The sequence below is a fragment of the Rosa chinensis genome, chromosome 1 (genome assembly GCF_002994745.2).
Source record: "Rosa chinensis cultivar Old Blush chromosome 1, RchiOBHm-V2, whole genome shotgun sequence".
NCBI lineage: Eukaryota > Viridiplantae > Streptophyta > Magnoliopsida > Rosales > Rosaceae > Rosa > Rosa chinensis.
This window is the reverse complement of record NC_037088.1, coordinates 66,634,705-66,646,472: the sequence shown is the minus strand read 5'-3', so window position 1 is coordinate 66,646,472 and position 11,768 is coordinate 66,634,705. Positions and strand designations below refer to the sequence as shown.

Here is an 11,768-nt window from a genome sequence, read left to right as displayed (position 1 = left end):
GCACTCCCACTCTCTTTCTTGATTTGTTTCTCAGCTGTTACCAGCATATTGAGAAGATCTGAAAGAGTATGATCCATTTGTTGCATATTATAGTTCATTATGAACTGAGAAAATGAATCATCTAGGGAGGAAAGAAGAAGATCTTGAGCTAGCTCCGCATCAAGTGCAAATCCAAGGTCTTGAATTTGCTCAATAAGGCCTATCATTTTTAGACCATGTTGATGAACAGGTGCACCCCTCACATGCTTTGTCTTAACAAGCTCATTGACTACTGTGAAGCGCACATTTCTATTTCTCTCACCAAACAATTCAGTGAGATGAAGTAATATAGAACTGGCGCTATCCATATTCTCATGTTGCTTCTGAAGTTGTGAGTTCATGGATGCAAGCATAACACATTTAGCTTGAGTGTCATCATCCTTATGCTTTTGATAAGCAACACGTTGCTCATCGGTTGCATCTTGAGCCAAAAGAGTGTGAGGGGGTGCATTTTGTAAGACATAAGCGATCTTATCGAATGTCAATACAATTTTCAAATTGCGGAGCCAGTCATTGAAGTTTGGGCCCTCAAGACGATTTTCATTGAGAATTTTGGTGATAGGGTGTCCTGACATATTGCAATCTACATAACATAAAAAATAAAATAAATAAGATTTATTTTAAAACCAAGTGACTCGGGTCTTAAGAATCAAATGGCACCCTCTCACTATTTTATCAAATTCCAAATCCCTCAAGGAATTCGAGAGTATAAATTAAAACTCTTAGTGAGTATGGAAGACTCATATTCATTAAGCCAACCGCATCATAATAGAACTATAAGTCAACTTAATTTCCATGAGAGGATACTCTTATCCAATCACATCAAATGTGAATATCCATAACTTTGGCCTCTAAAGTAATTAAGTCTCACCATAATAGGATATTGATAAATTACTCTAGTTAAGCTATACCCAACATCTCATGTAAGTATAGAGATCAAAAATTAAATCTCATCATAATAGAATATTGACCAAGATTTGTCCCTACCTTACAACATCAAATGTTGAATAACCTCTCTTTAATGCTCCTAGCAAGAAATACCTCCGTTCGGAATGATATTCACATGCAAGAACATCTACTAGGAGATTACAATGTTGGAAGGCCACAAAGAAGCATTCATAATGACTTCTTCGTTTTTCAACTTAATATCACTTTGAGGGAATTTTAAGGTCTCATCTTTAATAATCTTATTCATAACAATCACATTGCATTTGCTTTGATCCTATTGCAATCACACATTCATTATACTTGATCTATAATAAAATACTCCCACTAATTGTTTTCAGAAAAACAATTTGATTTCATCAAAAACATTTTTCAAATGGAATCATGGGAAATATAAAATTACTTGATCAAGTGCAATGGACATGCAATTATAATAGGTCACATAGGATGATTATGGACTTGTTGTTTGATCCAACATGAGCCAATATGTTGGATCAAGGTCATGTTTGGGTGGTTGATTTTAATTACGCGTAACGATTACGAAAATTAAATAACTAAGCTAAGCTATTACACTTTGCACTTGAACTTCTTTCAAGGCTAGATGACTTCAAACTTCTTCTTTGGATCATCCTCATGTGCATCCATCTTCGATTACAAGAGTGGATTAGGGGCATACAAGCTCCCATTTAAATTTAATCAAACTTGAATAAATTAAATAAGCTACTTAGTTACACAACCAAATGAATTAACTACTTTAATTACATAACCCAAATGAATTAACTACTTTAATTACATAACCACATTCATTCAAAATGAATAGTCGGCCAATCACATGCTCAATTATATTTGGCCATAGTCCATAATCATCCTTTAATTAACCAAGATTAATAAGGTTAATTAAACAAGCATAATTAACTCAATCAAAATAAGTTAACCACTAAATTACTTTAATTTAATGCAAGTAAATTAGTTGAGTGATTTAGGGGATGATGATGTCTTACATCATGCATCACTAACTTTTGGTGAGTAATTTAGGGGATGATGTCTCACATCACTTTTGATGAGTGATTTAGGGGATGATGTTTTACATCATGCATCACCAACTTTTGGTGAGTGATTTAGGGGATGATGTTTTACATCATGATTCACCAACTTTTGGTGAGTAATTTAGGGAGACATGTCTCTTATCTTATTCCAACTTTTGGTGGGTAATTTAGAGAAACAAATAGTAAAGATGACTAACTCTACCAACCTTTTGGTGAGGGAATCATGGAAATGATTTTATGTCATCACTAACTATTGGATAAATTTCAATTCATGAATTTATGGATCAAAAGTGAGAGCAAACACCATGAAAAATTAGCTAGTTCATAACTAGTTTAGACATGTTCCAAAGCTGGAAATAAAATTCCAGTTTTGTGTTCTTCCATTGAACATTTGTTTACTTCATCTTTGAAGCCAAAAATCATGCATACCCTAAGGCATATATAATCTAATATGTTTCTAAGATTAACACCTTAATTAAGAAACATATAGAATCCCTTAATACATATCTCATATGCATCAAAGTTTCATAAAACTTAAACCACTTCTTACATGTAATTTCCAGAAAACTTTTTCTAGCTATCATAAAATCTACCTTACATCACATGCTTCATAACTTTTATGACAAAACAAATTTTATGATCTAAATTACATATTACTCTAAGCTTAAGAAAATCACATCAACCAACATACTTAGCCATGTTTATAACATACCAAAATTAAGCCAATGGCTCTGATACCAATTGAAGGAATGGATGGATTTCAAAACTTTTTAATTAGTGCGGAATTAGTTTAACCATTAAACTACTAACTAAACATAAAATCCATTCCTTTAACCCATGATCTTGGCTTATTGTGATATGTATATAAACATAGCATGCATAGTAAGGAAGAACAAAGAGGGAGTTTATGTTCTACTCACCCTTGGAGCGTGATCTCAATCCGATCCAAGTGAACCACCAAAGTTCCTCTCCTTGATCTCTCCTTGTGTGTGTTTCCTCCACCTTGAAGCACCTTGGATTAAGAACTCCTTCTTGTACTCCTTCTTGTGCTTGTAATCTTCTCTTTGATGTAGTAAGGAAAGCCACAAAAAGATATGGCCTCTAAGGATCTTCACCAAGTGAATCAAGAGATGAAGAAAGATGAAAGAAAAGAAGAAATTATGCAAGTGTTCTTCTTTCCTTTAATTTTGTAATGGACCAAGAAAGAACTCTTTCTCTCTCTCTCAAATCTCTCAAATCTGAAAATAATAGTGTGGAGACACACTTATTCTCTTTGTCCATGCTTTCACTTTTATATAATAGGAAATAACTCCAATTACTAAAAGAAAATATTGACTTTCATAAAGCCAATATTTTGGCTGGTCCATACTTGTTATTGGGCACTAAAAATGTGTCTTGGGCTTTCATTTAAATCTCATTTAGTGAAGCCCAAGTCCACATGAAAAGCCCGACAATCGTTTAGGCCCAATAGGTTCGGTTTTACCCGAAAAACCTAATTATGTCCAAATAATAAATCTAATTAATTATTTGGTCATAACCAACTCTTGTTTAATCTTCTTCATATACAATCTCAAGGATCCACTTATATGGTGTGCGATCTCTTAGGTTCTAATTAACAAGGCAGTGAAGTTTATAGAAACCATTCTATTTTGTTTACGAATCAAAAACTCCATTTTTGATTCTCCCTTGTTATTAGGATTATAAATGTTTATTAATCCTCGGGGACTTCACAAGTCATGAGTGACGTCTTGCAACATATCATGACTACCCTAGTTAATGTAGAATGACAAAGAACCTATTCAATTGGAATTACAATACAATACGGTCCTTCTCTAACACTATGTTCTAAATCACATCATCGGGGTATGGAATTGATATGTCAATCCCCTAATGTGATTTTCATTCTTATGTGATTCTTAGAATGTGATTAGAAACTCCTTTTTAATCTCATTCAATGCTTTGGCCAAAGACTCATTGAATCACATCTTTGAACATACACCTTATTTACTTAAGGATAGAGATTCCTTATTGTACACTCACATGTCTCCATGACCGAATTGATTATACCAATGAATGCATCTATTATATCCATTAAGGGACACAATATTATTGCATCATCAAGAAATAATCAATTCACTCATAAGACAACTATGGTGTCTCAGGTCAAAGGACTAATTTGTATTATTGCAATTTAGAGTTCAAGTTTGACATGTAAGTAAGACTCCATACAAGAACTCTAATGATCGCGTTCAGTGTACTCTTTAAATTAAGAGCACCCACATACTTGTATTAGTGTCTCCACACAAATGACAAGAGACATATCATCCTCCATATTGAGCATACATAGTATGTGCTAGTCTTTCCGGATTATCAATGTCCAAGTGATAATCCTATGACTAGGAACCTTTTAGGATAAGAGTGTGAAAGAGTAAAGGTCTCACACATCTAACTCTTTAGATTACTTTCTCTTTAACTCATATTCCATGGACCTTGTTCAATCAAATATCAAATATAAGCAATGAACAATAAACTTGCCCTTTTGATTAATAATAATTACAATAATAATTACATCAAAATGATTGTTTTAGGACACAATTCCTTCACTTTGGGCCTAAAATCAGACTGGTCCTTAAACTTTTTTTTTAATCAGACTGGTCCTTGTACTCTCAAACAACATCACCCGAGTCCAAATTCTCCAAATGTGACGTCATAGGCTGAGCTGGACCAGACAAGGGGGCCCACACTTCAGCTTTTTAATCCCTAAAAGAGGGCATAATGGACATTTCCATTTTAATATAATTTCTTTTATTTTTTTTTCTCTCTCTCTCCCCTTTCTTCTTCTTCTTCTGATCTATATCGGTGACCACGCCGAAACCCCTTATCAATCTCTTTTTTCTCAGTCTTTCCCTTATCTTCTTCCTCCACCTCCACCACCACTTGATCTCCCTGATCCACCTACATGCCAAAAACCTCCGACGCCATTTTTTCGTTGTGCCCAAAGCGATTTAGAGACGACTACCAAACCAAACCACCACAACCACCATAGGAGGAGGAGCGATCGGATATGTCGCAAGGAAGTGGAAGCGTCGGCGGCGGAGGAAGGGGGGTGGGATTTTCAATTTTCGAACGAGATCATGGCGGTGATTCCGAGCGACCCGTACGAGCAGCTGGATCGGGCAAGGAAGATCACGTCGATGGCGATAGCCACTAGGGTTTCGAATCTCTAGGCGGAGGTCGGGAGGCTGAGGCAAAAGCTGAGCGAGAAAGATAGAATTATTTTTGACCTCGAGGAAAGAGCCTCGCGGCTCCAGCATGTTAACCACGACGCCGACGTAACCCGAATTGCTGTAGACACGGGTGGATAGCTGTAGAAGGGGGGTGGGCTGCTGCAGGGGAGGAGGATGTGCAGGCCGGTTGTGCGCAGGGGAAAAGCAAGGGCTGCAAGCTAGGCAGCAAGGGCTGGGCGGTGGTGGGATGTGCGCGCAGAAGCTAGGCGAGAATGAGGATCTGGGCTCCTCCGCCGCCGGCGTAACCTGAATTGCTCCAATCCGATATTTGTGCAAGTTCCGGTTTGAGTTTTCGGAGCTGCTTGGATTGGGGTGTGGAAGATCTGGCGACTGTGAGGATCTGAGGTTTGTGATGATTTGAAAGATTTTGGTGTGATAATCTGACGGTTGGTGAGAAATTTCAGTTTGGTGTTACGGCGGTGGTCGTTGATATAGAGGAGAAGAAGAAGAGGGGGGGGGGGGAGAGAAAGAGTAGAGAAAAAATAAAAATAAAAATAAAAATTAGAAATTATATTAAAAAGGAAATGTCTATTTTGCCCTCCTTCAGGGTTTAAAAAGCTGAAGTGTGGGCCCCCTTATCGGGTCCAACTCAGCCTATGACGTCACATTTGGAGAATTTGGACTCGGGTGATGTTGTTTGAGAGTACAAGGACCAGTCTGATTAAAAAAAAAGTTTAAGGACCAGTCTGATTTTAGGCCTAAAGTTCAGGGGGATAAACTGAATTTAATCCTTAAATCAATTATGTCGGGCGATTAACTAGAGATACATTTGAACACATGAACGATTTTAGTTAAAGTTAGTGTTATGAAGATAAACCGTTCGCATCTTATATAAATTCATGACAGGACATGCATTGCTTTATATACAAAGATAAACAATAAAAATTAGAGAAAAAATATGTCCAAACTCGAAACTAATTGGAATAAATACGGCTTTGGCCAAATTAGGCTGGAAGATTTTGACTCAACCTGACAACCTTTGGGTTAGATTGGTTTCTGCTAAGTATTTAAGAAAGCATGCCTTCTTTACGGCCAAGAACTCTACTGTTAGTTCCTCTGCGTGGAAGGGAATTTTAGAAAATAGACCTATTTTACATGAAGAAATTCGTTGGATTGTTGGAAATGGTTCTCATATTAATTTCTGGCTTTATAACTGGTGTTACCCATTCCCTCTTATTAATCTAAACCCTGAATCTCAAAGAAGTTCCTTGAATCTGAATCATACTGTGGCTGACTTTATTGATCAAGGTTCCTGGAAATTAGATGATTTACAGAATCTTTTGCCCGCTGAAACTCTAAATATCATCTCTGGTATCCCCATCTCCCATTTCAACTTCCAAGATAGTTTTGTTTGAGGCCCTACTGGTCATGGCAACTTTACCATTAAATCTGCTGCAGATCTTTTGTATCAAGTTACTCCTGCCCATTCTCAAGCTCCTCTTCTTTCCAAAATGTGGAAACTTGCTATTCCACCAAAACTAAAAGTATTTGCTTGGCAACTTATTCGGGGTCGTCTCCAAACTAGGGACAAAATTTATTTTAATGGTATCCCGGATCACTCTTGTTGTTTTTGTCATTCTGACTTAGAAACTACTAAGTACTAACCACCTCTTTTTCCTCTATCCTTTCACTACTGCTGTTTGGAACCACTCATGCATCTCCGTTAACCCTGTTTCTTGGAATAATGATTTTTTTAACTGGCTCTCTCATTGTGCTTCTCATTCAAATCCTGTTACTGATAGTTTTTCTAAAGTTTTATTCATCTGCTACAGTGTTTGGCATGCTAGAAATGATCTAATCTTTCGAAATAAACAAAAAACTTCTGTTCAAGTCTCTTTTGTTGCTGCCACTTTGTTTTCCAAGTACACCTCTTCCTCTCATCATATTCCCCGTTTTCAACATTCTCATCTCATTCGTTGGCAACCCCCCTACTAATTTTGTTAAGCTAAACTTTGACGGTTCTGTTTTTCCTATTGTTGCTTCTTCAAAAAGAATTGGACACTCTGATGTTCATTGTGCTGAAGCTTTTGCTCTTTGGGTTGGCTTACAAGCTGCTTTGCTTCATCAGCCAACTCATATTAAAGTGGAAGGCGATTCAAAGTTACTCCTTGATGCTATCACCCACAAGACCCATATTCCTTGGAGAATTGCCACCCTAGTTCATGATATCTTGTTTTTGGCCAATCATTTTACCTCGATACAATTTAAGCATGTTTGGCGATAAGTGAATTTTGTTGATGACGCTTTGACAAATCTTGGTCATCAAGTTGGTGTTGGCCGTTGGGCTCATTCTCGTCCTTTGGCCGCTCAAAATGCTTTTGTTTTTTACTCTCTTAACTTATGTTGTTTTAGGGTTTCTCTTTGTAATTTTATTTTCTTTCATAAAAAAAAAATTAAATGGAATAAATATCTTGAGTTGACCATTGACTTTTTATTTGGCCAGCCAAAAACCATTTTCACGTGTATCATGAACTTTGGTTTTTTCCAACTTGTACTTTTTATAAGGATGACCATTCCTCATCCACTAGCTATAGGCTACAGAGGAAAGAGTTGGTAGGGTTGAGATATATTAACATTTGGTTTGTTGGTAGTAGTGTCAGTGGTAACAACAAATATCATAGAAAACGATGTGCGTGATAATGGAAGCGAAGACTAAGACCCATAATTGTTGGACAATACGTGGGACTGTGGGGGACCTATCTTCTTTCTTTAATTTTGCTCTTTAACTTCATACCACTCAGTCACGATAATAATTCATGCAACTTTACTTTAGAAGAATCATTGATCACTCACCAAAAACAAAATAAAAGGAATCATTGATACCAAAAAGAGAAATTTACCAAATGAAGTCAATTCTGAATTTCTAAGTTTATACCAAACAAATATTCATGTCATTATATAAAATGTGGCGCTATTGATTCACACTTGATCTAGTTGTTTCTCAATTTTCGTTTCGAAGGCGATTCAGTTGCTGCAAAATTGAGGATCGTTATAGAAAAACGATTCAGTTTCCAGTCATGGCTAGCAATGAAGTAACTCTAAATGTAGATGAGCAGGAAGAAGAGAAAACTCAGAGGTCAGTCGTTTTTCACCCAACTTTAAGATTATGCATTTTCTTCTTGTAGATCATTGTATCACACAAAAAACTTGATTTATACTGATGAGTGTAACTTGTGGTTGGTTATTGATGAACATAGCAAGTTGACTACTGCAACAGCGAAATCTACCCCAAAAGATGGAGGACATGCAAGAGATACAAGAAAAATTAAAAGATGGTTATCCTTTAACACAATTTTCGATCCAAAAGGGAAGTTCCTTCTGACGTGGAACAACATATTTGTAGTATCTTGTGTGTTTGCTGTCTCCTTTGATCCTTTGTTCTTCTACATTCCGATCATTAACCAGAAGCGGAAGTGTCTATATTTTGACACAAGGTTGAAGGCCATAGCCCTCATCTTGAGGTTACTCACAGATCAATTCTACATTGCGGACATTATTATGCGAATTTTGATTAGTATACTTAAAACCAAGTCATCCAAGGAATCTGGGGAGACCAAAACACAAGCGGAAGCTCGTAATTCCAAAGGGAATATAACAGATGAGACAGTTTTTGCAATAGCTAAGAAGGCTTGGGAGAAAGTTAATAGATCATACATCCTCATTGACATTTTAGCTATTCTTCCCATACCCCAGGTAATCAAGAGAAGCCTTAATTTTATGGAGTAATATTGCTTAATTTCCCTCTCTTTCTAGTTGCGTGAACCTATGATTGCCATTTGTAGGTGGGAATGTTCGTTTTCTTTTCGAAAATGAAGGGTCCGCGATTTTCGATAGAAAGGAAGCTTTTCGACACACTTATTTTGTTCCAATTTGTCCCACGCGTTCTTCCCGTTTACTTATTGTGCAGAGAACGTAAGAAAACTCTTAATAAAGCAGGCATGTGGACAAAAGGTGTTTTCAATTTCTTTCTATACATCCTTGCAAGTCATGTAAGTCCTAGTTTTTCTTAATTAATGATCCTAGCTAGTTATATTTCTTTCATATTTTCCTAATGAAATTGTGTTTGAAGTACAATTGTAAGTAATTTTTTTGGTTTTCAGGCACTTGGAGCTCTTTGGTACTTATTTGCTATTCAACGGGAGATGGATTGTTGGCATTATGTTTGCCAACGTCACAAGGGATGTCAACCTAGTACCTTTAGTTGTAGTGAACGACGAGATAGATTGAGAACTATCCCATCGTTAGACAAAGAATGTCCAATAAACCTACCGGAAGAAATGAAAGGAAATGCTTTTAATTTTGGTATATTTGCTGATGCGCTTGACTCCGGCCTAGTGCAGTCGACTGATTTTCCTAAAAAATTCTTGAATTGTTTCTGGTGGGGGCTGCGAAATCTGAGGTTTGATAATATTGCTTGTTCTGTGCTTTGTTTACATATCTTCATGACCCGTGAGATGTTGTTCTTATATACTAATTGCTGCATTTGTTATTAATTGTGCAGCTCTCTTGGTCAAAACCTCCATACAAGTACCTATGCATGGGAAAACCTCTTTGCTGTGTTTATTTCCATTATAGGCTTGCTATTGTTTATATATCTCATCGGAAATTTGCAGGTTGGTGTCTAGTTGATGATATCTTAATGCTCATATAGTACAAAGAAATGCATTTTAGTACTATATATTTAATGAACAAAACCTATGCTGCTTTACTTTTGTTGTGGAATATTGTAGACATATTTGCAGTTTGCAACTACAAGATCAGAGAAGATTAGACGGAAGATGAAAACGAAAAAGTTAGAGGTTGATTTGTGGCTATTTAGAAAAGGACTGCCTAGCAATTTGAAGGAAGTGATAATGCAATTCATACAAAAAAAACTTGAACAGAACAATGATGTTCAAGTTGAGAACATCCTCTCTGTTCTTCCTTCAGCACATAGTAAATATATCAAGCGGTATCTTCGGTTGGCTACACTCAAGAAAGTAAGCATTAATTTGCTTTGTGAATTTAATAGTGGAAAGACTATAGGCCTAGCCATAGTTAAGTAGTTAACAACTAGTTTTTCTTGAACTTAGGTGCCAATGCTTCAAACTAAGGGGGAAAGTCTGCAGAAAGCACTCTGTCAGCACCTCGAGCGGGTGGACTATCCTGAGGACCGTTGCATTATTAAAGACGGAGAGCGACTCAATAAGATGATTTTCATCACACATGGCACTGTACAGACCTACAAGACCAATGATAAGGGTGGAAAATTTGGTTCCAAGTTTCTTGAGAAAGGGGACTTCTATGGATCAGAAGAGCTTCTCAATTGGGCATCAAAGTTGAGCTTTTCCGACGACTTACCAATCTCGACCAGAATGGTTAAGACTGTTACGAAAGTCGAAGCCTTTGCGCTGAGCTCAGAAAACTTGAAGCCTGTAGCCACCAAGTACTGGTGGAATTTCACCAAGGACAAGGAGCTAAGTAGTTTCAGCGAGTCTCTGCTGAAGGAGCTTGCAGTATCTTCCATAGAAAAGGAAATCCATCGCCGCAGGCAAGCAAAAAAGAAGCAAACAATAAGTTCTCTCCATAAGTTGGCTACTAATCAGGGTGGTGCTAGCAAGAAGTGGCAACGGGTCATGACCTTACTGATGAGGGATCAGATACCTTCACCGGTTGGTGCTCTAGCGACAAGTAACTAAGCCAAATAAGTTACGTTTTTAAGTATTATTCTAGCCAAGATCCAAGATATGTGTGTGTGTGTATATATAGTTCAAGGTCAAGTGTATTTAACAAGTCCCTAATCAGAACAAAGTACGTCGCTTTGGAGAGCTTTGATTTTGAGTAGTGCAAAAAGCAATAACACAAGGTCCCCAAGCTACGATGGGTATTCTTTGCAGTTTGCAGCAACCCGGGAGGGGTAATTTGGTCAATTGCAAAAGAGACTGGACCCATGGATTTTAAGTAGCCCAGGGTAGGAAATTTTACAGCCCAGATGTCGAGACAAGCAGCCCATAGCTATTTAACCCATGCACTGTGGTTTACATTCACCTCCATGAGTTGCATACAGTCTCAGCTCCTATGACGGAAGCAAGAGGACGACATGATGAGTCATGACAACTCCTCACGATTAGGGTTTTAATTTACACAACATTATGGGTCAGTAAACACAAAAGTCTAATTTAGTTTGTGTTTATTTTGTATTGATCGACATGAGGCCTGAGAGAAAATTAGAGTGGGGTTTTGGGATAAGGTATATGTATGCCACACTACTAGCAAATAACTCATTACACACTGATTGCGATCTGTATGTATTACACTCTACACACACTAAAATCTGTGTGCATAGCCCATTGCCTACCCTACATTCACAGATTTGTTTTCTGTGGCATTTGGGTGGGTGGTCTTTGATCTCTCCGCACAGATAAAAGAGTGTGTGAATATTTACGCGGACCCCACTCACTTTTCCTGATTA

General features: G+C 37.2%; 1 protein-coding gene across 2 annotated transcripts; it reads left to right on the top strand.

Moving 5' to 3' along the window:
* The first annotated feature begins 8,123 nt into the window (after positions 1-8,123).
* LOC112183667 (cyclic nucleotide-gated ion channel 1) lies at positions 8,124-11,124 on the top strand. Of its 2 annotated transcripts, XM_024322034.2 has the most exons (8): positions 8,124-8,393; positions 8,515-9,010; positions 9,100-9,306; positions 9,418-9,543; positions 9,577-9,716; positions 9,819-9,930; positions 10,048-10,296; positions 10,390-11,124. In XM_024322034.2, exons 1-8 carry the CDS (start codon positions 8,335-8,337, stop codon positions 10,993-10,995), a joined length of 1,995 nt encoding a protein of 664 aa, XP_024177802.1. In that variant the 5' UTR covers positions 8,124-8,334; the 3' UTR covers positions 10,996-11,124. The 2 variants fall into 2 exon arrangements, with proteins under 2 accessions (XP_024177802.1, XP_024177797.1); XM_024322029.2 differs by having other exon boundaries at positions 8,128-8,393; positions 9,418-9,716.
* The last annotated feature ends 644 nt before the right edge of the window (positions 11,125-11,768 follow it).

Coding starts and splice junctions, on each gene's coding strand:
- LOC112183667 (XM_024322029.2), top strand. CDS start 8,335: ATGGCTAGCAATGAAGTAACTCTAAATGTAGATGAGCAGGAAGAAGAG. Junction 9,011..9,099: donor CTATTCTTCCCATACCCCAG/GTAATCAAGAGA, acceptor TGCCATTTGTAG/GTGGGAATGTTCGTTTTCTT. Junction 10,297..10,389: donor GGTTGGCTACACTCAAGAAA/GTAAGCATTAAT, acceptor TCTTGAACTTAG/GTGCCAATGCTTCAAACTAA.